The sequence below is a fragment of the Nomia melanderi genome, chromosome 1 (genome assembly GCF_051020985.1).
Source record: "Nomia melanderi isolate GNS246 chromosome 1, iyNomMela1, whole genome shotgun sequence".
NCBI lineage: Eukaryota > Metazoa > Arthropoda > Insecta > Hymenoptera > Halictidae > Nomia > Nomia melanderi.
In genome coordinates this window covers 3601603-3629182 of record NC_134999.1, presented here as the reverse complement: position 1 = coordinate 3629182, position 27580 = coordinate 3601603, and the positions used below count along the sequence as shown (strand labels likewise).

General features: G+C 35.9%; 2 protein-coding genes across 3 annotated transcripts in view; both read left to right on the top strand.

Annotated features, from left to right (window-relative positions):
• Nucleotides 1-27580, top strand: part of LOC116433167 (E3 ubiquitin-protein ligase MIB1-like) — a 411486-nt gene that overhangs the window by 213365 nt on the left and 170541 nt on the right. The window lies entirely within an intron of this gene.
• Nucleotides 14653-16475, top strand: LOC143174315 (uncharacterized). The gene has a single exon (XM_076365581.1). The coding sequence runs from the start codon at nucleotides 15286-15288 to the stop codon at nucleotides 16471-16473; it is 1188 nt and encodes a 395-aa protein (XP_076221696.1). The 5' UTR covers nucleotides 14653-15285; the 3' UTR covers nucleotides 16474-16475.

The window sequence follows — 27580 nt, the reverse complement described above, 5'->3', positions numbered from 1 at the left end:
CCGTAGTCCAGGTTAATTTAGATGGTTAGTAGTTATATTCGCGCGGCATTGTTTCCTTGATGCGAGTAAAGTGAGCCTTAATTGAAATATAAGTGCACATTTATTACAAATCCATTCTATAACAAGAGTTCATGAATGTGTGGAGAACTGCAAATTATTATTAATGTGCGCCGTAATGACCTTTACAGGAGCAACATTACTGTGTAACAATGAAACTGGTGTGATTCCGAATTAGGAATGCAGTAAAGCGTTTAAAATTTCATTACTATTTTCATTTTCGTTGCATTGTAATATACGGCGGACTAAAATTCATTTATCGATGTTAATTTCAGAGTCGAAATCTATTTGAAATATTTATTATAAATTACACGATTTAGCACATTTACTTTATTTCCATTACATTTTTGCATTACTTATGAATAGGGAACTATTATTCCTTACAAACAACGATCCCATTTTTGCGCATAATAATTTATAAAATAAATTATATGCATGAGTTATGTCTTTCATACAACGTTATTTAAAAAATCTGGATATGCTACAGTTTTTTTAATTTACCGTATACTTGCTAGTCATATTTTTAACCTAAGAAAAAATCATGGTTCGCATGATTCTAAATTCAATCTAATTTTCAGAAAAAGTCTCCTTATATTGTGGAACAAATTTTGTTACGATATTAATCGTTAGATAATTAATTTTGTAAAAATCAAAATTTATCCAAAATGTTATATATATATATATTATTTTTTTAACATTTTCCTTAAAAAATGTATATATTGCTTGCTTCTGATTTTCATCAACGGTTCCCTTCCCCTTAACCCTCTTTAAGGACAACGATGTCACACAGCACATAATAACTACAGTACTAGCTATTTCATTCATAACCTCTCAGCGAACATTTCAAATAGAATTTAACAAATATAAATATCACTTGAATATTATTTTAATCGGAATTGAATATTACTTTTCTATTAGTAATTGTAATGCTTCAAAGTAAACATAGACGTAGAGTAAACGTAGAATATTTTTCTTTTCCTAATGAATTATGAACAAGAAAATAGTTCTGTTGAGCGCAGTTGTGACATTGTTACATCCGATCCCAATTTCTCTGAACCGGTTTACAAAAATTATAAGTTGCGTGTATATCCAGAGTATACTTGTAAGTACACATAAAGAAAACGTTCGGTGTAGGGAGTTTCTGATGTCCCTGGAAGTAGGGGCGCTTTGTAAGCTGGTGATCCGGATTTTCGTGAAAATTTGGATATACGACGAGATGGAGAAGATATTACGGTATCTTGACGTTGCGTACACCTCTTGAGACAGTTGCACGGACGAGGTGGAATCCAGAGATATTACTGGAGGAGCGTGCTGTACGGGTGACGTTGAACTCGTAAAGATACATACATACCCAAGGCACATCTTGTGAAAAGATATACCTAAGGCACTCTCGGAACGTCAGCATAATCTTTTGCAGAGATCCCTTTTACGAGACCACTGTCGACTTAGTATCTCGAGCACGGTCCGTCAAGTAGCTGGCATTGACCTGCGACGCCTGCCACTTTCAAAATTTTCCGCGTATCTACTACAAACCACCCGCCCCCCTCCGCGTTCTTGTAACAAACACTGAAAAAACTATTTGTCTATTGTTGTTCAATACTATAGTCGTAGATCAATCACTCCAAGCTAGCAATTTGCTGTTACCAAATTGATTCGTGTGTCTGCGCAAATCTCTAAGTAATTGTCCTGCAAACATAGCTGGCGTCTCCTTATGTTACTAGATATACAAATGAAGTTTGCTTGGAAAGAGATTCGTTACTACGTTTACGGTACAAACGTGACATGTTTGCTATCTTTGAGATTTCTATACACGTATTACATGTCAATTATAATAATTATAATTTGTATAATATTTGTTTCTATTGTCGCAATGCCCCAATTTCGAAGTACTGTAGAGTTCAGAGTTCTTTCTATGACTCAATTAGGGAATCATATTCCTGAAAAATCGTCAGTGGTAACATAATGTCCCTTTTAGTGAAATTTTATATTTACAGAAAAGGGAAAACTCAAAAAGGAAACTCAAAGCTATTTAATTGATAAAAAGAACGCGACAACAATTTCTTTCTTCCCATCATACATTCATAGGTCGGTGACGTCCGCACGCTACAGCTCTTCAGCACAACTGACCAATCTCCGCTTTTCCGTGCAACCTCTTGCCTCGTTTTCCCTATTCTTCAGTACACAATCAGGTAAGCAGGATTCAAAAGCCTGGACCCTACTTGCAATTAAGTAGCTGGACAACGGAGTACGCAGATATGCCTATTTCGGGTTTCTTCCGCATTTCGCCGAAAAGGACATCTCGTCGATTGTCTACCATAACCTAACCCTTTGCACTCGTATGTCATGCTGGAGATGAAAATACAAATTTGTTATAGCGCGTTGGAAATTGTTTTAAAAGATACTGTACTTTAAAAGATTAAAAAAATTAAATCTTATAATAACAATAACAAATAAAATAAATATAAAACGTTGAATTTTACCACTGTAAATTATTCTAATTCATTTCCTTAAAAATAAATACAAGTTTACACCCAACAACATTGAAAGTAAATCGAGTGCAAAGGGCTAACAATACCGTCAAAAATTTCGCCCTACAGTAAAATAATTGTAATGTTCATAGTTCAGAAAGAAGTCATAGAGTAGAGAATTAACATTAACCGCACCGGAAACTGGTCAAATAATCGTATTTAAAATTCTGTGTTTCCTTTTGCTCATTTAATTTTATATCAATTCCTATACTGTCCGATTAATTGGTTTTTCAATTTTCATCCTTCCTTTTGTTTCTGTTTCCACTAAAAGAAATTAATCATCTAATTTGTTTATCCCTATTTTGTAGTCAGTTACTTGACTAGTTACGGTGGGAAAAGTGCCGGTATGGTTAGTGTTAATTTGTACACGTTTTACAGATAGTTCCATGGAAAAGACGACAGAACTAGGTTCGATATAAATTACGGACATCCTACCCATTCCTCCTACAGGTTATCGCATTGTAGCTAGCCCCACAGCGAATCCTTAGTCGGAGATGCAAAGGACCGTGCAGTGTATAGGTGGCAGTGAAGGGCTGAGGGGAGGTGAGTCTAAGTGCGTGTAACGAGATCCTGGGTAATGTGGGATAGGGCAGGGTGTTGTTACAGCTATAATCACCATAACGTATGCCGCGAGGCTTGCGTCAATGTTGACTCCCGTGGTCACGCATACGCTCAGTCTGGAATCCTTCGGCGACGCCTTCAGTCGCGCAAGATTAAAGGGATCCTTTCTAGGGGACGAGCAGCAAATTAAGGTGAAGTTACTTCAGACTGGTGGTCTACTTTGACCCCCTGACCACTTCGTTGCTTTAATGTTCGCGTGCGAGATTGGTTCGCCGGGGAATGTAATTCTCGGCTGGACAATTAACCCCTTGTTCCGGGATTTTGACAGCAAAAACGAGAAAACAGGTCTCCAAATGCGTGCTCCGATTATAAAAAGAATACTTTGAATGAAGGAGGTTCTCTGGCGATGAGTGGTGGTTAACGAAACGTTCTGAGATTCATGTGGTGCTTTGTGTTTGGTAGTTTGGAAATCTGATTTATCGTGAGATAAATAAAATTGTACATTCGATACAATTGTCTTTGAATTTTGGTTACACGTTTGACAGATATTGGTAATTTCTACTTATTATCAATTTATACTAAGCCATAATATAAAATGTAATACATAAGTAGAAATTACCAATATCTGTCAAACGTGTAACCAAAATTCAGAGACAATTGTAACGAATGTACGAATGTGTTTCATTATGGGGTGTATTTTTAAATAATGTATCTTGTTACATTAATTGTTTTAGATATGACTGTTTATTACTTATATAATATAACGCACACTAATGTTATATTCTAGTTTATTTCTCAGGCACGTTTATACTCCCTTTTGTCTCTATCTTATATCTTCTTTAACTTCCGCGCACATACCTTTCACGCAATCAGACCTTACACATTATACACCAGGTGTCGCCCAAACACTTTTAAATTTACTCATATTCCAACAGATAAGTCTGATATAATAACGTAAATAAATAAAAAAACACACATTCGCGTGCGTGAGATACTGCAACAGCAGTCTTGCCAGGAACTAATGAAATTCTCGTTTCACTTTGTGCTTATTAAATCATTTATCGCGGAATAAATTATTCATGAATTCCGGTCTTTCTATGAGGGGTTTATTAAAATTGAAATTTCCATAGACATATGATTGGCAATCAAATAAGGACTCTGAGATAATTATTTCCATGCTATTAAAATAAGTTCTCTAGTAAGGAAAAAAATAATCAACGTGAAATATCAAATGCACAAGTATATTAATTATGCCAAGGAAGAAACGCCTTGTATGTTATTCTATTTTTAACATTAAACGTAACAGAGCACTTTGCCTACAGTAACCAGTCAAATAACTTGCAACAAAATAGTGGCAAACAAGTTAGATGATGAATTTTCTTTACTAGAAATAGACACAAAAGCAAAAGCCAAAAATTGAAAAACTGGTTAACTGAACAATATAAATAGAGATTGAAAGAAAGTTCAATGAACGAAAGAAAAATTTTTAAATCTGATCATTTGATCGGTTCTCGGTACGGTTAGTGTTAATAAATGAGATAGTGGAAATTGTTGAAAACGTTAGCCAACACGAAAATGGAAGAAAAGAGGCGCGCCCAAATTTCCGTCTAAGTACCGCGAATATCCAGTAATTGTCCGGCTATAAAGCCATCCCATAGACACCTTGGCCGGCCCGAACTGCGAAAGTAGCGGAAAGGACCGGACCATAATCCGGAAGTGACGTGACAAGAAAGTCAGCGAACCGTCGCTGGTACTTTGGCACTAATTACTGGCCCACGCGTCCGTCGTTGGCGTGTAATTTCCTCACACGGCATCCTTTATCATGTCTAATGAACCCTGGCATCAGTTTCAAGCGGACAATAGGTCGATAAAATCGAACACGTGGTTATGTGCGAGTTCTAGCTCGTAAAAGTAACCACGCTTCACCAATGTTAACCCTTTGCACTTGTATGTTATGCTGGAGATAACAATACAAATTTGTTCTAGAACGTTGGGAATTGTTTTAAATGGTACCGCACTTTAAAAGATTATAAAAATTAAGTCTTGTGATAATAATAGTAAATAAAATAAATATAAAACTTTGAATTCTGTCGCAGTAAATTACAATACGTTAATTCAGTTCCTTAAAAATATATACAAGTTTACATCCGACAACATTGAAAATAATTCGAGTGCAAAAAGTTAACACTAGGTTTACAGAACACGTCAGTTTGACGAATATTAAATTTTATAAACATTATTTCTTGAATGTTTACGTCGATTTTGATTAATTCAATTGCACGTATACGTATAATAATCGTTTATTTTTCAACCCCCAATTTACAAGATATAAATAAATGGATATCCATTTTTGTAGGGACAAAAGAATGAACTGTACAATAAACGTCCGTACACCTAGTGTTTAAGTGTTGAGGAAGTTTTCTATAGAACTTCTAACATGCCAGGATTGTTATTTTATTATTTACTATTGTTTTATATATCTTCCATTTTGAAGTTTGTATTTCCCTGGATTATAAAAATAATAATATAATTTATTAGGTCTATCGAAATTGAAGTACTTTTTACTTAAAAATATATTGTATTTCGTTCATTATTTATTCTACTGTACTTTTTGTTCAACGAAACTCTATTCCAGCTTTTTTACCTATACGTTTTTGTTGAAGTTTTTGTTTTCCGGAACGGTCCGCTTCTTTTATGGTGCGATGAACATTTGTTATATTCTCGTTAACACCAGCTTTTGTTGCAATTTTCCGTTTTGTGCGTGCCGAGTTAAACACCACCCTTAAAATAAAATGGTTTTGTCGTGGGGCTGTGGCTTCATTTCATATATGTTCCTTCATTTTTTAAACATAATAAGTGCAGTTCGCACCGAGTCATGTTTTATCCACTATATTTCTGTCTTCAAAACATTTTTTGTTTCGTTTAATTCGTTCACCAGTTTATTCCTCTTAAATTCAGTTTTTTCGTGCATTTCAGGTATAAATATATATTATGGTAAAATTAATAATTTTCATGAAATGAGTCGCTCATTGATCAAATCGGTTAACTGAGTTTTAAACATTTTTTAAAATTCTATTATCCGTGTGCTTGATTGGTTCTAAAACTTTTATATTTACACCAAAATTTTTTATTACTAGGTTTGGTGCCACGAAATAATACAAATACTTTTGGTCATACAAAAATTGTAATAGTAATACCGAGCTGTTCCTGAATATAGTATTTCACTTTACATATTCGTAAGATTAATTAACATTAACATAATTGTTGAAATTCTCGTAATTAAAATAAGTCCAAACACAATATAAATCGGATTAGTTTTAGCAATTTTAAGGAAATCGACTTTTAATTTTGTTAATTACATTACGTCTTAAGGAGATCGATCTTTAATTTTGTTAATTACATTACGTCGATAAATCTAGCCACAACAATCTCCGCAATTCACTGGCAATACGCTATAAAAAGTAAGATCGAAAGGAATGAAATTGATATTTTCCTTATTACGTGTTTATAGTTTATACGTGCGGCATCACTTTGAAGTCCCGGGTCTCGACCCTCGATGCTCAGAGGACTATGTCTGTCTCACTTCTTTTCGTTATACTCATTCTCCAACTTTGTCAAACTGTGCTCGTAGAGTTCGTGTCCGTTTGCCGCACTTGCCCATTCAGCTCGAAGGAGACGTGAAAAGATATGGTCTGTGAACAGTGGAAAACCCACACGAAACCTCCCTCAATGACTGCAAGCTCGCCAACTAAAAAATTTAATTGTTCATTGAAAAATCATACCAAAGACATTGCGCTGAAATAAAACTTCTCTCCCTCTATCTAACACCATCGAATCCGTAAAAATAATTTTTACCTCCTAAGAGCATGGTGTTGACGGAGGAGTAAGGGGGCAGTGTTTTCAGGCAGAGTGCTCGTAAATCAACCCCCTCTCGGCACGACCCCGGCAGCCGTTAATTGCCGGCGCTATACCTTCGTCGCCTTCCTGCAATTTCTTGCAGGTGATCCTTTATCGAGCTTAATGAAGCCGACTGTGATTCAAGTCCGACAATCGTCGCGATAAAATTGAAGATAATCGTCCGAGGGAGGGGGATGGAGCTGCAGGGCAGGCGCGGCTCGCGATCCTGATACGAGCAGCGGCGCCCAATCGTTATACGGCGAACGGGGACCGCGCATCGAGAGGAGAACCTCCTCTCCATCCGATGTAGCGACACGATCGAGTGTCCTTGTCCGATGTACTTGGAGAGCGAATCGCTTCGCTACCGGTCGACTCTCGTGCCATTCGATGGATACTTCACTCGAATTCGAGCGGCAGCCCAAGCATCCCGAACTCTTTCGATTTCGATACGTATTCAACGCTCTTTACACCCTCCCTGCCACTTTCATTAACGAACTGGTCGATCATCCTTGCGAGAAAAGGAATCGGTTGATCGGGCACCTGGCCGGAAGCTGAACTTTGGCTCTTTAGTTTTACGGGCGACTGATTTTGTTAGAGTATTCAAGCTTCGTGATCTTTTCTTTTTGAATTTGTGGGAATGAAAGATGAGTGTTGCTTTTGGTAAGTTATTAAGTCGGCAAGAAATCCTGTCGTTTTTTTATTAGTCCAAACCGAGTTATTCTTTCGTTGGTCGTTCTATGGTTTAGATGATTTTGGTAGCAATCAGAAACTAATATCATTTAATTTGAACTTTTAGATTAGAATTGTTTTTTGGTTTCCGAATTTTCAGAAATAAATGTTTATGGTAAATGGAGATGAAATTCATTTGTGGCAACCTATGCTTTGTGAGTTTTAACTTGGGCATAACGTCAAGGAAGCTCAACAATTTATGCTCTATTTTTGGATTGTCTACAGTTGAAGTGCGTACGGTTCAACGATAGGTTTTATTATTTTTTTTGTGGTGGAAAGGTAGGGTTATTTTTATATGCGATATAATCTTCTTCCTAAGATTAAATATAATATAACGAAATTATGGTATGACGTTAATGGCTGCAGCATTGGTATTTCTGTGGCTAATTTGAATTTAATGGTTTACTAGGGATTAATCCTTTGAGGAAGTACTGTATGTCGCTACAGACTTAATATTCGATTTTATTATAAATGCTAAGTAAGTAGGAATTAGGAAAATCTCAAACTGACCTACAAATGAATTAAAGGACGATAATAGAAATTTCAATGCAAAAGACGGAGAACATGAAAGGATTAATTATATTCTTAGATGCTTATGTAGAATCGTAATTTTTGAGTACTTGTTGATTTTTATAGCATAATTATTATAATTGATCATAAGAGCCAAATTGCAAAGAGATAATGTGTTGATCAACAAGATGACTATCAACACGATAGTCGATTTATTTATTGAAATATGTGTGCTACTGTTTTACTGAGGTTGATGATTGATTGTCAGAGTTATGTTCTATATGCGACAGAGTATCTACCCTATATAAATCTTTATTTTTGGCTATGTCGAGAAATTACTGGTGTTCCTTTACAGAAGTTTCCGATATTGTCAATTTGCTCCGGTAGTAAACGACTGGTTATTCTAGTAGCTATAGTGGTATATCTTTCAACAAAGATTTATAATAAATCCACATTTACATAAATGTGTAAAAATAATATTTAGTAGAAGTAGAAAGTTTAACATAGACAATAGTTACAGTAAGTTTAGTACAAGCACGTGTCATTGGTGAGCCATAAAATTATTCCAACACATGTATTATCATCAAATTGTGAATATTTATGTAAATTCACAATTTTAAATTAAATGTACGAAAGGAGTTATGGTTAATATTTTATTTTCTGTACTAAGATTGTATCATGTCTATTTTATTATTCATAGAATTGATTAAAATCTTCATTTTACTAAATTTCAAGATTGGGACGCACTATAAGTCCATATGTTCTTGTAGTCTGATCATTATTTGTTATTTTTATACGTTGTCTTACACTAATATTTAACTGACTCCAGTAGCAGGCTATAGACAGTAGTAGTAATTAAACCTACCCTCAGTTTGATTCTTTTAACATCTTTAAAATGATGTTACAATATTGTGCAATAAGTTTTGCATTCTAGTTATACAATAGTATTCCATGCTTCAAAAATTCTCAATTTTAGTTTTAGTTTATTCTATTATTTGGTTTATTTCAATTTTAGTTTATTCTATTATTTAGTTTATTTTAGTTTTATTGTGTGTTCTACCTATTTATAATCTATTTCTACCTACTCCTATCTATTTATATTACGTTCCATTTATTTCAAACCATAAGTACTTAATACTTGAAGGAGTTGTACTACATTAAATGTTATCAAGACTGATATTTCTTAATTAAGAGAAATTTTCTATGTCCTTAAAAGTAGCGAACATACATATGATAAACCCTTGTTTATTGTTACCTATAAACATGATAAACTAAATTACAAGATATGATCTCATATTGATGTGTCTGAATAGTAAATACACTTGTTTTCAAAATATGTCAAACACTCCACTGGAGAAAAATGTAAAGCTTCATAACACAACCACGCGATAAAGGTCAAGGTGCTATAAACACGACTTAAGACAAATAATAATGGAAGGCAGCACATTCTCCTATCCCTCTGATGTGCGTATATATACTAAAGAATCCCTGTCGGATCTTTTCTTGTAGGTTCTTTTAGTATGGTGTCCTGGTCGTGAGAGATCAGAACCCTCTTACCAGGGATTCTTGAGATAGTAAACGGAATTATTTGAACGAGACGAAGTGAGAAACCGTTATACGAAGTGTACTACCTAATTTTATCATATAACATGTTTTGTATCTGAAACCAAAATGTGTTGATAAATAAATGGAGCACTTTTAAAAATAAAAAATACAGCAGAAAAAATAATTGTAATTATATAAAACTAAATAAAGAAACGCTAAAAATTGTGTAATTAAGATTCTTATGTACTCTAATTTCCACGAGGCTATTTAATTATACAGACGTATATTAGGTAATAAATAATAAGGAATATTTCAGACGATAAAATTAGGCGTTAGATTCTGTATACCATATAGAGGTAAAGTTCTTTCAAATCTAAAGCATGAATACTGCACACGAAATGGCACGTATGAGTTAAATTTCTGCAACGGGCGGGTGTGATCGGACGCGCCCCAGTCCTCAACTAGCTGTGAATCAGTTCAACCGAGTCGATTTTATCTGATCCAGAATTTATCCGCAGCCAGCAGCGCCTCGCCTACTCGATTCATCTGAACTATTTCAAGGATTCTCTCAATTTTAGCTGAAATTACGTAAAATTACATTATGTAGTGTAAAATACGATTGAAAATTTACTGTAATTTTATAGTGGTAACAATAAAAATAAATAAAAATTATCCAATACGTTTATATGTACATTTGAAGAAAGAATTATATACAACAATCTTAATCGACTTGTAAAATAGTGTAATATATTCTATATTATCTAAGAATATTATTTGAAATAAAAGCTGGAAAAAAAGAATTGTAGAGGATTTTAGCAATGAACATTTCACTTTTTCGTTAGTAGCTTATTGCACTCGTATGTTTTTGTTTTTATAAAAAGTGTGTATTGTAAAAATAAAAATACAGTACGTACTTACTTCAAATAAGAGAAACATTAAGTCAAGCAAATTTCTCTGAAGTAATTAGGTCTTTGATAGAGCAATATAAAAATAGGTGACCAAATATTGGTAATCTATTGTAATCTTTCTAACAATTAAAAATGTTTACGCGAACATACTATATTACTAGAAAATATTGTTATGTGTAGTTTCAAGCTTCAAGCAATTTCTTTTATTTAATGTACTCTTCATCCGATAAAGACATATTAATGACATTAGTATCAAGACTAATGTTTATACGACATCGAGTGGCTAATGTTGATTAGATTTATTAGGTAACGTTGTAATATTGAGTGACTATGGTTGTAATGTCTATATTTCAAATAGATAATACTATAGAAGAAATGAAAAAGTCAAATACAAACATTATTATAAATACTCCATATGTTATTATTATAACTCAGTATGACAGTTGGCTTTTAATCTATGTTATGTGATAATGTACAACAAAATAATTATTTAAATGCAATAAAAACAGAAACACCTATTATATAAATCCTTGCAAAAAAACTAAAACAAAGATGAGGTATAATAATCGAAATCTCCAAAAAAAGAACAATAAATCATCATTATCAAATTCCACGTTTCTGAAGAAGTGACACAACAATAACACGTTACACAAACATGTCCAAAAAAAATGAAACAAAACTTAACCACATGCTGTATGATTTATTTCTGAACTGTGATCAATCTAACTACCTTATTATTAATAATTTATTGAAAATAAGAGAAAGTTCCAGTCTTGTTCTATATGAACGTATACTCTAAGGTATAATCATTGATAACAGAGGGATACTATGCAATTTGCATCCAAACAAATTGAATAGTATTTATGTTTGTTAAGTTCTATTTGAAATCTTCACCACGATTTTGGCACAATATTGTAGAGCAAGGGATTAACAGACCGTATCAACGAACAGCTCCAAAGTTACACAATACGACAGAAGATTCATTCATCCAGCCGACAATTTCTCCCAAGAATCATCGCCAAACAGATTTTCTTTGCCCACAGCAAAACACTAGAATCATAATCCTTATCACATTCAACTGCGCTAATTCCTCGAGCGCTGCAGCGCGTCAGAAAGGAAACGTTAATCGTTATCAGTCCACTTCCAACTTCCATCCACGCGCCATTAAGGCTTACCGTCGGCGGGTGCGGTGGTGCCTCGGCAACTATACCAAACTGCCGAACTTACAAGCAAACGGTGGCGGGCCACTTTTGCCCGCATCGCCGAGTGAATTAAGTAAAACGCACGACCGTGCCCCATTAATGATCGGCCGGAAGTCGGGCATGATCTCGTTAGGGTTGAGCTGGTGGAGGACACGGCTCCACGGGGCGCAACGGTGAGGATTATAGAACGGAGCGGTGCAGTTCCACGATATTCTTGCCTTCGACGGGCTGCTGGTCAGGGAAAAGGGCTGCGGGGAGGCGAAATAGCCAGGCCGGCGTGAGTGCTTCCACGCCCCGGGATAAGCCTGGAAAACGCCGATTTTGTAGCCGGTGCCGCGTATACCGGTGACTGCCGGATAGTAACCCGGCTTCTGCTCGCTGGGGCGCCCGATCCGAGCGTATGGCCAGAGTTGAGTATCTACTTTCGCATACGGTCTCCGTAGTGCCGTCAAGGGTCCCGAGCTACTTTATCACGGGAGCCCGTAGCTGCTGAGTGGAAAATTTAGTAAAGATAACCGGCCGCATTAGGTCGGCCCCCGTTGAAACTTTGTCACTGGATGGCCCCGGCTCCGTTGATTTGGCCGAAGAGTTTATGGAGCCATCGAATACCGGCGTGTTTAGAAAGTTTTCAGCGTTGACGGCTACGCTACGTCACGCCTCGCCGTCCCGGCGTTTTCTTCCTCGTTAATTTCCTTTTTCTTCGGTTCTCGTCTTGTTCTATTTTCTTTTCTTTTCTTTTCTTTTCTTTTTTTATTCCTGTACCCGCCGGTCGACGTTGATCCATGATCGCAGCTGCGCGGCTTATTCAGTTTCCGTGTGATGGATTTGAACCCCCTCCCCCTCGAGGAAAATGAGATTAAGAGATTTCGTGGCGATTTTAATACGATATGAAAGGGTTTCGTGCTTCGCGGAACGCGTACTGCGAAGTGTGAAAAATAATAAGGAATTCTAATGGAACAAAAAGAGGCGATCTCTTTGAATGATTTAATGTTTTATTGAGACGGTGGCGATTATATTCCTTTATTCGGTTAAGTGGGATAGGGCGGGTGATACATTTGACTGCTAATGACAGAAAGCAGCATTATGATTTATGGTAATTATTTTTATTCGGATAGCTTATCGAAATTAAAACATTTTCTAGCAGCCTTATATGTCTCATGTTTAATACTATAAAAAACATCCTCATCATTTTTTACTACTTCTATTTTATAAATAAAAATCATTAGTTTATTAGACAAATCTGTAAACATCAAAATACAGTCTCTAGTAGATGCTTTTCTCGGCTTTATATGTTAACAAATATGTTCGTAGTATTTCTTTTAATACAAGCCTAAATTTAAGCTGCAAATGCAATTATTTCTGAAACTATTCGTTATTTAAATATTGTCTCAAGTGCAATTTTTCCTGTTTCAAGAGGATAGTAATTTAGTTTGTTACGTAGTTTGCCTTTAGTGTGTAGCAGATATGAAGGTCATTACTAGTTTTTCAAGTATAACCATCTAATTTATTTGTATCAATCGATACAGCAGATCATTTACAAAATAGTGTTAAACTATTTCAGTTGAAGCCCCTCCAAAATAGAAAAAAATTTTAATTTAGTTATTCCGAAAATAATTAGATTTACGAATTAAAATAGAACGTCGTGTATATAATTTAATTGTAATAAAATACACCATTCTATGATCTTAAGTATGTCGTCGCTGGGATTAATGAACCGCTATTTGCACATCCCAGATAGTAACATATCTTGTCTGACTGGATATGAAAATGAAGTAATACTTCCATTTTAAAACTGATTTATTAAAATATGTAAAGTGCATCTATTCGGGTATATTGAGATTAAACATTTTGATTGTATTTTGACTTATCTGTATGTGTTACGCTTTGTCATTATAAATTACATGTCCACTATACGTTGGTTGCTACAAGAAATTTTGGAAAACACCCATCAGACCACTCATTTACCCAACATTGTAGCTATCATAAACCGACGAGCACTTAGCGGTAACATCAACGTTCTCCTAAAACATGAATACGAGAATGTACACCCAGAAGCTATATGTTCAATTTCCATTGTCTGTTTTCATAAAATGTCTTAATTTTTACTATTTTCAGTATTTATTTCTGCTCTATGGTCAATTATTAAATACAAAAACTTCTGGGCATCGTGAAATATTTTAATAAAAAAACAAGCGAATCTTGTTTTCAACAGAACTGTCAGTTAGATATACGAAAAGTGGTAAAAACGACGAAGGTGTTAGCAAAAGTGAAAAAATGAAAGTTAAAAATAACTTCTTAGCCGGACAGTTTAGAAAAAAATTTAAGAATTTGTGAAAATTTGTATACTTGTATCTACGAAAATGTTGTTCTCATATTTCGTAACTGTACATTTAGAATGGTCTTTTTAATTAAATTTCGCATGATTATATTATTATTATTATTATTATTACAATATTAGTACAATATTATTACAATATTATACTATATATTAACCTTATTGTACTCTGTTGAATATTTCTCGAAATTCCTATTTAACCCTTCACTACCGAGATAAAAAACCACTACAACCGTTATTGGCCCATGAGACCAACATGTACCTACTTTACGCTGCAATAAAAACATTCTTTGAACAAAATGAAAAAAGGCTTGTTTATGATTTTTCTTAAAGTGTCTTCCTTATCAAATAATACAGAAGAACAGGCAAACAATTGTTGCATGACTAACCTACCGATACCTTAGATATTGTATCGCCCCGCGACAAACACGACAAATCATCCTGCGAAAAACATCCTGACTCATAGATTCCAAATTCCTAACCAGCTAGCTTCCCGTACCCGATTACTCATCTTGCCCCTTTTGCACTCTACCCTTATGCCGACCATTTCCAGTAGTATATATATTACCATTTTTAACCAGCGAGTCAGTTCTCTGTAGTTCGTACTTGCGTGCGGAACTTACCGCTTACGAATAAAAACCTTCGAGCCTCTCTAACAAGTTGCGTTTAAATTCCTCAATCCGGAATCCAACACAAATTTGGTGTCAGAAGTGGGATTGTTCTGACGGCCTTTCACTCAGTTGCATTTGGACAGTCACTGTCTCACTGACGAAAGGGTGCTGATTTTCATCGGTTACATCGGAACAACAAGAAAAGAAGAGACTCGTCCCGAAGCTCAACATACACAACTGGTCGTATCTTCTGGATTCCTTGTGGCTCCAGCACCATTGTGAGTTGCAGTCTCTCTTCGGAAGGAAGAAACCGTACCGTCGCATCGTAAGTACTGAACTCCAGATATTCTCAACGTATTATTTTTCAATTTCCGACTTATAATCCCATCCTCTTATACAAAAATGTCCCTAAATAATGACGTTAACACAAATATCACTTCCTCAGTAGCAATATCTTTGGATCATTTAATAAGGCTGTTGCCAAAAGAATTCGATGGCGACAGAACAAAGCTACGTTCGTTTATTAAACAAGTCGACGCCGTGTTTGAATTAGCTAGCCCTTCGCAAAAGCCAGTCCTTTTATTATTTGTAAAAAATAAGATCGAGGGTAAAGCCCGAGATCAGATTGACATACACTGTAATCTCACTACGTGGGAAGAAATTTCTGAACTATTGTTAAATCTATACCAAGATAAGAAATCTCTAGAACAACTTATGGAGGAGTTGAACTCAATTCAACAAAGCCGTAACGAGAACGTTTCCCAATTTTACCAAAAGTTAGAGGAACTTCAATCGAGAATTTTAGGAACTATTCATTCAACAGACTGTGAGGTTAACACATTAGCAGGACGAGTAGCGATGGTAAATGAAATGACTCTCAATCGTTTCGTGTATCATTCTCATCCACAAATATCTCAAATGTTGAGATACCGCGACTTCCCCAATATTAATAGTGCTTTTACGGCAGCTTTGGCAGAAGAGAAAGCGTTACGCATGAGATACGATAACTTTCAACGTTGTAGAATTTGTAATAAATCAAATCACAATACTAACGACTGCTATTTAGGGAGACAAAAACCACACCCTAGTAAAACGATCAACTTCACTCAATCGAACCGGAACAACGCGTCCAGTAGTATGAAACAGTGTAGGTATTGCAAAAATTTCGGCCACAGTATAGAAGAATGTAGAAAGCGGGAATATAACAATTCAAGACAAAATAATGGATCTCCTCGCCAGTCAAATCCTAACAATTTTCAAACAAACCGACAATATCCAAATTCTAATAACTCATATCTTCATCGACCAAATCCTAATAATTCCTACACATATCGAAACCAACCAAATTCTAGCAATTTTCGTACTTACCAACAGAATCCAAATTCTCTTAATAATCACTCGCGAGATGTTAGGTATCAACAACAAAACCCACTCACTTCCCATATAGATATACCGAATACGACCGAGTTACATAATACCGTGTCAGGAAACTCTCAAACTGGAAATTTTCGTCAGGCATATTATCCACCGAAACCCCCGAATTTGGTGGAAGAAGCGACGACAGAATTCAATCTCATGAGTACACGATAAATTCTTCGAGTTCGTTCCTACCTAATAACGACCAATTAGCCATACTCTTCGAATCAGACAATTCTAACAGCCCCGATAAACTCCTAAAATTTCTTGTTGACACGGGTGCTGCCATTTCTCTAATCAAAGCACACAGTATATCTAGATATGATGTTAATAACGATAATTCTACTATATTAAACGGGATCGCGCCAAACGTTTCTATTCAAACTCTGGGAGAAACCGAACTTTCTTTAAACATTAAGGGCAGGAAAATTAGTGGAAAATTCCAAGTAATTGATTCCCCCAATAACATCCCTTTCGATGGCTTGGTAGGTCACGACTTCCTAAAAACTCACAAAGCAGCAATTGATTACTTAAAAATGACCATGTCGCTAAGAAATATACCACTTCCTATACCCTTATGTCAAAACACTCTTCAGAAATCCATTGATATAATTAGAATTAATGCTCGAACCGAAACGGTAATTCCAATAAGGATATTAAACCCCCAGCAACTACAAACGGGGACGATAACTGCGCGCAAATTAAATAACGACGACTCTCTCCTAATACCTCATTCGATTGTTCGGGTACGCGATGATGGTACTGCCTTGACAACAATAATTAACACTTCTTGTAAATCACAAGTGATCGATATGCCTAAATTTTTTATCGAGCCAATTCCCAGTCATTCCTTTATTTATAGTTTAGCCGCAAATCAAGAATCAAATTTCACTGAAACCAGATTACGAGCATTAAATGAGAATTTACGACTGGATCACCTAAATGCGGAAGAGGCCCAATCCATCAAGGAAATCTGCACTAAATTTCATGACATATTCCATTTACCGACGGACCTATTAAGTCGAGCGACAGTAGACCCTCACACGATTCCCACAACCAATGAAATACCTATACATGCAAAACTTTACCGGTACCCTCAAATCCATAAGAACGAGGTAGACAAGCAGATTGAGAAAATGTTAGATCATGGCATCATTAAACCATCTACCAGTCCTTGGTCCAGCCCACTCTGGGTTGTCCCCAAAAAACCAGATTCAGCCGGAGGAAAAAGGTGGCGAATAGTAATAGATTATCGAAAGCTCAATGAAAAAACGATAGGCGACGCCTACCCACTACCAAACATCGAGGACATTCTTGATCAACTAGGACACGCACAGTATTTTAGCATTCTAGATCTATCAAATGGATTTCATCAGATTCCAATAGATCCTAGAGATAGTCAAAAAACAGCGTTTTCAACGCCAAATGGGCATTATGAGTTTACTCGAATGCCCTTTGGTCTTAAGAATGCCCCGGCCCACTTTCAAAGGGTCATGAACAACGTTCTAACGGGTTTAAATAGTACACAATGCTTCGTATATATAGATGATTTTGTCATCTATGGATCTAACTTAGATGATCACAATCGCAAGTTGAAAAACGTATTTCTTAGACTTCGAGAAAATAACTTAAAATTACAACCAAGTAAATGCGATTTTTTAAAAAAGTCATGCGAATATTTAGGTCACTTAATTTCCGACAAGGGTGTACAGCCGAACCCAAAGAAAGTAGACAGCCTGCAAAAGATCTCAAAACTGCGCAACCAAAAAGAAGTTAAAATGTTCTTGGGTATGATAGGGTACTATAGAAAATTTATTTCAAATTTCGCTACGTTAGCAAAACCCCTAACTCAGTTACTCAAAAAGGACGTGCCATTTGTCTGGAGTGAAGAACAGGAAAAATCGGTCGAAACTTTAAAAGAAAAACTAATCAGTAAACCGATCTTGCAATACCCCGATTTTTCAAAACAATTCATCCTTGCCACAGATGCATCCAACGTCGGTATAGGCGCGGTACTTTCTCAAATTAACAACGGTCAAGATCTTCCAATCGCTTATTATTCACGAACTTTAAATAATTCGGAACGTAATTATTCGACTACAGAAAAGGAACTACTAGCAATTGTCAACTCCGTAGAACACTTTCGACCTTATTTATTCGGCAGAGAATTCATCATCTATACCGATCATCGTCCACTCCAGTGGCTTTTCAATTGTAAAAATCCATCGTCAAAATTAGTCAGATGGCGGCTTAGATTAGAAGAATACCAGTATACGATAAAACACAAACCAGGCACCTCCAACTCAAACGCAGACGCTCTATCTCGACTCGTCACTCAAAATTCGATAAATATAAGTACACAACAAGTTCCATCCTACAACGACTTTATCAAATATCATTACACGAATCAAAATCCTATATCTTATGAATTCGAAGGAGGAACCCTAGCATCACTTACTGATCCTATAGCAGTATTTTGGTCCCAAGATCTTCATGAGAACAATCAATACTTAAACTACGTACAGTCGAAATTTAGCATAGAAAATCTCAAACCAGAACTAAATGGATTGTCTAAAGTTCAAAATAAAAAGCAAACTTTCTATTTTCTATATCCTCTGAACTCACCTTTTGATAGACTAGAGTATAAAAATATATTTGAGTGCCTCTTGAAATTGAAATCGTTAATAAAAACTCAGAAATTCATTCTCATTCCTCCCAATCATAAGAAATATAGTAATATCAAATTAGATCAACTATGTGAAATGCTAAAATTCATATTTCCTAACAATGAAATCCGATTGTTCCCATCTGAAAGAATTAATCCGCGAACACCAGAGGAAATACAAAAGATCCTAAAAGAAAATCATGATAGTAAACTAGCGGGACACTACGGCTTCAATAAAACTTATGCAAGAATTAAGGAGCAATATTTTTGGCCATCTATAAAATCAGACATAAGGAAGTATATTCAGTCGTGTCACTCATGTCAAATGAACAAAACAAATTTTAAGCCTATTAAGCAACCTATGGAAATAACTACAACAGCTGAAAAGCCTTTTGAGAAATTAGCCATAGATATTGTAGGGCCATTACCACTCACCGAGAACGGGAATAGATTCATCCTTACTGCACAAGACGATCTGACAAAATTTTGTTTTGCCAAAGCCATTCCAAATCATGAGTCTTTAACTATTGCAAAATCATTGATGAATATATTTACCCAATTTGGAATACCACAAACTTTCTTGACAGACCAAGGCCCAGATTTTATGTCCGAATTAATAAGGGACCTAGGAAATTTATTAAAAACAAAACATATCTGCACCAGCCCATATCACCCCCAAACCAATGGAGGTCTAGAAAGATACCATTTAACACTAAAAGATTATTTAAAACACTACATAAAAGCCAATCAAACAGACTGGGACGAATACATTTCATTCGCAACCTTTAGTTATAATACTTCAATTCACAGATCCACTAACCTAACACCATACGAACTTCTTTTTGGACGAAAAGCATATCTACCCTCTTCCATACTGAAGGAACCAGAATTCCACTATACCTATGACGACTACATCCGTTCATTACAAAATAAATTAAACACTTCTTTCAAAACAGCAAGGGAAAATCTAATTAACTCCAAAAATAAGAGTAAAGAACAGTACGATAAAAAAATTAACCCGACAAAATTTAAAGTCAATGATCTCGTATGTATATACGAGAAACGAAACAAGGTAGGACTTAGTAAAAAATTATCGCCCAATTTCAAGGGTCCATTCAAGGTCACACAAATACATCCTAACAACACAGTAGAACTTCAAATAGGAAAAAGAAGAACTACTTATCACTCCAACCTTCTTAAACGTTATGTTCCAGATGATTTCGACAATCCTACTGCTACTCCTTCCTCTAATTCCTAATACCATCTCCGAAGCTCCGTACATCAATACACCCCTCACTGACACGAGTGGAATTTTTTATAGAAAGTTAGGAGAAGCGAAAATCTCGAACACCGAACTACACCTCATAACATACGTCAATATGACTTATCTATCTCAAGCGAAAGCTCTTTTAGATTTCCATTTTTCTAAATCACAAGAAATTTGTAAGCTACTATTAAAAGAAGTCGTAGTATCGAAACAACAAAAGTCTCTTTGCGAGCAAACCCTACAGTCTGTTCAAAATGAATTACAAAATATCGATGACAAGAAAAAAATACTTAACGGATTAATAGGACGTGATGTAAAGCAGCGTAAACGACGTGGATTAATCAATGGAGCTTCTTACATTTTAAATTGGCTAATCGGCACCCCAGACGCTGACGACGCCAAATATTATTCCGATAGCATAAAAGCCTTACTAAACGATAATAGACAAACCCAAACTCTATTAAAATCTCAGATACAGATAGTTTCGAGCACTATAAAAAATCTTAATAATTCGATTCAATCTTTAAAACTTACAGAAGACACCTTGAACAACAATATGCAACTAATTAATAAGTATATGTCAGAAACAGATAACTACATATTAAACCTCTCGTTAGAAGCAACTATTATGGAACAAGTGGCCACCTTACTTTCCCTATGCGTTCAAGTTTCAGATCACTTTGATAAAAACATAGAATCTATTAACTTGGGAAATCACAATATAATCTCTCCATTCTTAATAACTCCAAAGGATCTTTGCGAAGAGCTGATTAATTACAAAGGTGAATTTGAGTTAATAATCACACCGACCTACAAGAATTTACCCAAGATATACAAATTAATGAAACTTCACAGCATTACGATAAACGAACTCGTAGTATTTGTTATAAAACTACCACTCGTAAAAAGAACAAATTTTGATCTGTACAACCTGATTCCACTACCCATCCAACATCATAACACCTCTGTCTTCTCGTTCATTACACCTCAAAACCCGTACCTACTCCTCTCCCAACAAAAATCCAACTTCGCCGTCCTGTCGGATTTGAGAGACTGCGTTGAATATCTGGAAGGGAAGTACGTGTGTAGCAACGTAGACTCAGCCAGAACCACAGAAGAGTCCATCTGCGAGGTCCTGCTGCTGTCACCGCACGTAAGGCAAATTCCACAGGACTGCACGACGAAAACAATAAGTGCCGAAATGGAGATATGGAACTACATCGGAAGCAACCAGTGGCTGTATACCCTACACAAGCCGACCACACTGACAATCATCTGTGGTGAGAGCAACACTGATCACATGGAAGACATTGTTCTAAAACAAACTGGTTTGATACAGTTACACAGTGGTTGTAAGGGGTATACCATGATATATTCGTTGGAACCCACAAGCTATGTAAATAAAAACATCAGTCATTACGTTCCTCGAATCAACTTAACTGAAGACGACTGCTGTATTCTAGCAACAGATTATTTACACCATAAAGCGGCAGCACCCTTGAAACCTATAAAACTTACAAATATCGATTTAAACGAATTAAAGTTCAACAGCAAAAAACTCAGTGAACTCGACGGACTACTAACTCATCGTCTGAAGGAGCCATTTATCGTTACCCACACTAGTTGGTACACGATAACACTAGGAGTAGTAGCTGCCATTCTAATCCTCATCCTCGTTGGAAATTGCTGTCGCTGGCTTGGCTGTTGGAACTTGCTCAAGCGCCTCTGCTGCTTCACCAGGAGCCCCAGAACAGGGGAAATTGTGCCACCAATAATTAAAAATTTTGTTCACTGTAACTTCGATGCAAGCAATCATAGCGAACACAGGGACCATTCCAATGACATGGTCCTGTTTGAAAGGCGTGGAGGGGTACAATGTTCCGAAGAACAAACAACGCCTACTAACATCAGCGAGGAGAGGACCACTGACCAGCCTCAATCCAGAACCAACTCATACAATCTACGACCCAAGGTTGGACCACGAACGCGGAAAAGTTCAACCCCTTTGTAATCACAGAACCCGTACAATTATTCGTAACCATCAATTGCTAGTAACGACAGTCCATGTCAACTTTTCGTTATCAAATTTGTACACTTATATATGTAATATCATATTATATTAACACATTTATCCCTCATCATCAAACTACCTCAGTACATATATATGTAATATCATGTTAACGCATTCATCTTTATAATATGTAATTTAAGCTTATATATATAAGATTCTGCATAATTAGAGTAGGCTCCAATATTTAATTGTAAGTTACAATATCTTTTCTTAAATCGCATTATTAGTTAAATTAATAATTCTAGATCATTAAGATCCTCCTCCAAAAATTATAATTTTTGGACTACAAGGGGGGAGGTGTTGCATGACTAACCTACCGATACCTTAGATATTGTATCGCCCCGCGACAAACACGACAAATCATCCTGCGAAAAACATCCTGACTCATAGATTCCAAATTCCTAACCAGCTAGCTTCCCGTACCCGATTACTCATCTTGCCCCTTTTGCACTCTACCCTTATGCCGACCATTTCCAGTAGTATATATATTACCATTTTTAACCAGCGAGTCAGTTCTCTGTAGTTCGTACTTGCGTGCGGAACTTACCGCTTACGAATAAAAACCTTCGAGCCTCTCTAACAAGTTGCGTTTAAATTCCTCAATCCGGAATCCAACACAATATTTATTGTAATCAGGCTTATTCATTAATTTTAAAATTATGTTGTTGGTCCTCAGGACCATGGTCAGTAGTTAAAAATGAAATCAATTGAAATCAACTACCAATCATCCATATGTAGGTTGTGCAGTCCATTAAGAACTGTATGGTGCAATCAAATTCGGATGACGTGGCAATGAACATGTTAAAATGGTCGTGAAAATAGACCATCTGAAATGAACCATCAGATAGATCAATAGAAATCAATATTATTAAACCACTGAAATAGACTATCAGTTGGAATATTGAAGGTTAACGCCTACAGACAGGATGTAGGTAATATACTCCACACTTCTGACCCCTATTCCGAACGGTACCGTTCGGTGTACGCCGCGCCTTGAAATTTATGATACGTCAATCACTATTAAGCTGAAAGGAACACCTAAAAATAAGAAAACTAATTTGTCGACTACTGCACACCTACTACTTGTCCGTAAAACTCCTACAAATAACGAAGTTAGACATTTATTCGCACTTGTCATAAATTTAACCTTTTTCACGTATGGAGAACGCTAAATAGTTAAACAACCTTTATTGAAAATATCTTCGAGGAGAAATCAGAGAGTAGCTAAACGTATTTTGGGTTGATGCGTGTGGACTTTAAACATTTATTAAATGTTTCCACAAAAATTATTTCCAACGCCTAATAACATTAATATGATAATTAATGTACAGGCAGTACACACTTAGTTTCATTTCATTTAAAAATATTTCCCATATTTTAAAAGCATTAACCTATCATTTTATATTTCACGAAACTTCAACATAGAAAAACATCCGTCATCAAAAAAACAAACAGAAAATCATTTTCCTAATTACAATCGAAATAGCTTCAAATACCTAATCCAGTGCCATAACATTCAGAACGAGTGACGAACATCGTCAAAGAATTCCACAGAGAAGACAACAACACGATCGTTAACCCCTTATCTTATGATTTCTTTCTCAATTATGATCGGCACAACCAATTTGTCATGAATAATTTATTGAAAAAATGAGAAAAGTCTAAAAAATTCGAAGTGTATCTTAGCAATTCTAACGATAGGAAATAAAATTCATAGTGCCGTCAACTTCATTCTGTATCGTTACATCTCGGTATGTCACATTCGGTCTCACTTCCATCCTTTGTTATTACCATGCGCCAATAACGACCATGCGAGGAAGAACAAGAGTGGAACATCGTGAAATGGAAGTATCCCCTTGCCTCCCTGGCTTTTTAGCTTTTAGAATAGCCAACCTCTTTTCTCCATCATACAATATGTTTGTTTACTTCTGTTCGAAATAATCACCACGAGTCTCATACGAAGGGGTTAACCCCTTGCCCTTCGACTTTTACCATTACCATGATCAATACAAATACTTTGTAATGAATAATTGGAGATATTGGAAGAAGAACATCAGCAGAAAATTCTAGGCATAGTCTATATCCATATTTGCTCTAATTTATAATAAGCGATAACAGAAGAGTAATTATATAATAACAGAAGTATAATTTCGTTTCAAAAGAATTGAGTAATGTTTTGCTTATTAAATTCTATTTAAAATCTTCACCACGTGACTGACATGATATTGTAGGGCAAGGGATTAATAACCGTGCGGAATTCCATTTAAGGAACGTAGTCGGTATTCACCGTAGCTGTCGCGATCTCTGCGCCGCGTTCGGAGCTAGCGCGAGAAGAGTCAGCACGCTCGCGGAATAACAGAACGCTGGCTGAACTCACCATACTTTAAAAGAAATTGAATCATAAAAATATAGTGTTCACGTATGACCTAGCCACCGTTGGATCGTTCACGAAGAAATTCATCCTTCTAGCAGAGCCATCGAAGTCGACTTAAAAATAAACGAATTTTCGAGTGGCTGTTCGTTCGACCCTCCATTCTCTCTATCTCTCTATCCTCCCGTCTTTCTCTGTCTCCGTCCTAAAACGCCTGTCACACTTTGGTCGCCGTTGTAATAAAATCCTGGGACAGGACACGCGTTCCACCGAAAAGCTGGCGATACGCCAACTTTTTACATTCCCGTTAGTCCGGCCCGCGCGCGCCGCACACTGTACACGGTGAACCCCATTACGTAATTTCTGATAGTACAAGGAGCCGCCGGAAACAGATGCTTATCGTTTTTTTTAAACCTTGCCCGCGGTAAACCCTTGAGTTTAAGAGCGCGATTTAACGGACTTGGGGATTTAATTGGTGGGAAATGTCCATGTTTTAAAGTTACAGTAGCACGAATTAAGTGGCTCCGCGCATGTGCGCATACGACGCTGGAGAAGAGATTCGGATTCTAAGGTAATCGCAATGAAAGAGATACTTAAATGCACCTGAGTTCCACGTGGATTTGCTTTATGCGAATGAAAATCGCGCGGAGTCTGTCGGTACAAGAGAAAATAAAATATTGAAAAGAAAAGCTGGTATATGTAAATTTGAGAAATGCATATTTATTTCGCATAGGCAAAGAAAAGTAAATTTTTGATAAAAATATTAGAAATCATATATCGGGTCCCAGACTTGAGATTTTGCAACTTTTTTAAGGTAGAAACCAATTCTTCGAATGTGATTTCGAAGCCATCCACAACTAAGGAATACGCAATACAATCGTATACATACATAGATGATCGTCTGCATAATTTAAAGTAGTTGCCAATGATCCAATGAGGTTGACACAACTTAAAATATACATTAAAAAACAAAGTACATTTTATTCGGAGTTACTAAATTCAGATCGCGTGAATTAAGATCGCGCATAAGAACCACCACCTAAATAGTATTCTAATTTACCGTGTAAAAAAGAGACTCGCGTGAAACTATGCCGCGTAAATCGAGGGTCAAGTGTAAAAGGTCTTAAAAAAGAGTCTTTTTTAGAAAACGGATATGCCTTTTTAATTTTTCCTTCGTATGATTTGTAAATAGCTTTTAGAAACGTCGTTTCCACCATAATGTTCTATGGGTCAGCGATGTAATTGAATAGGGTGTTGCAAAACGCTCGGGTCCTCGGAACTTCAAAGTTTAACCTTAAAGGCTGAGCGTTGAAGGCTTCGAAGCTTTGAAGAGTTCTATAACGACTGAGTCTTTGAAGCTTCAAAGCTCAATCTTAAACACTGAGCCTTCGAAGGTTAAAGATTCGACCTTAAAGCTTTGAAAGCCCGATTTAAGCTTTGAGAGTTTTCAACGGTCGAGTCTTTATGCTCGAAAACAGTCGAAGACGCGTGCCGTCTACTGCTACATTAACACTGCATTGAAAATTAAAAATTTGTTTAATCTTCAAAGCGAAATTTCAGTTCTGAGGTATTAATATAGAAACAGTCGGATCGAGTCTTTGAATATAAAGACCTCAGCTTTTACGGCTCGAGGCTCAAGTCATGGCTACAATTTCCAAGACTCGAAGCTCGATATTCATTTTTACAACTGATTGGTTACTAAAAAGCAACTTGACTATTGGCACTAAAATTATTCTTCTTTTGTAATAAAAAGTAACGATTTTTGCAAGATAGTAAGGACACTGTATGTTATACTACATAAGGATATAACTTTATTTCAATGGATTTTATGTAATATGTATGGGCACCTGGAGAAAATGTGTCCAATTGGTCAAAGTGGATGGAAGCACTTCTCGCGTACATTTTCGATGCTAATGTAGGAACTATTCGTCAACACGGTTACACCTTAATCAATCAGTACCATAAACAAAATATGAACAAAATCCTGGTGAACTTTCCATCAACGCACGGTACATAAAAATTGCTATTTCGAATAACGATAACTAAAAGTTATAATAATTATATAATATCTGATTAATATATAGAGCAAACTATCGATATCCGCGTGTCAAACATTGGAAAAATACTATTTATACTTCGTCAAATTCTTGTATGAAATATTTGATTTTGCATTCATGACTAAATGATAATTTTGTAACTCTCAGTTAAAACACCTTGATTTCTAAGGACTGATTTATTTCATATGCATTTGCATTATCAAATACAGTGATATGTTTCAATAAAACTTAGCAATCCAATGCTCAATTATATAACAAAAATTTCCACAACAGTATTTATTACTATATATGTGTGTATACTATATTTTATTATATACTTTATAAACTGTATTACTTTTATGCAAGAGAATTTCTGTTTTTTCGTACAAACGGAATCGAGTTATTTCCAAATGGTTTAATACTAACTGTACCGCAAATCGGTCAAATGACCGGTGTTAAAATTTAATAAAAAACCCAGCGTTTACTTTCGTTCATTGAACTTTCTATTAATTCGTATATTGTCCAATTAATCAGTTTTCAAATCTTATCTTTCCTTCTGTTTCTATTTCCACTAAGAAAAGTTTATCATCTAACTTGTTTACCTTTCCTTTTTAGTCAGTTATTTGACTGGTTATGATAGGAATAAATATATACAAAGTAACCGGTTAGTGTTATGGTTATATCATGGCCAGCAAGTAGAAAATGTATGCGAATGCTAAAACGATAGCAAAATTCTTCTTCTCGTAATTCATGCGCAGCTCATTCATGATATATCGCGGGGATATCCCGTCGAGCTAAACGGCACCAGCGCCGTTGAAAAAATTCGACTTTCGGATACTGTCAATAATTCATATCAGCGCCAGCATTCTCG

Bases quoted from the DNA above. Each gene is read 5' to 3' on its own strand.
- LOC143174315 (XM_076365581.1), top strand. From the start codon at position 15,286: ATGTCCCTAAATAATGACGTTAACACAAATATCACTTCCTCAGTAGCA.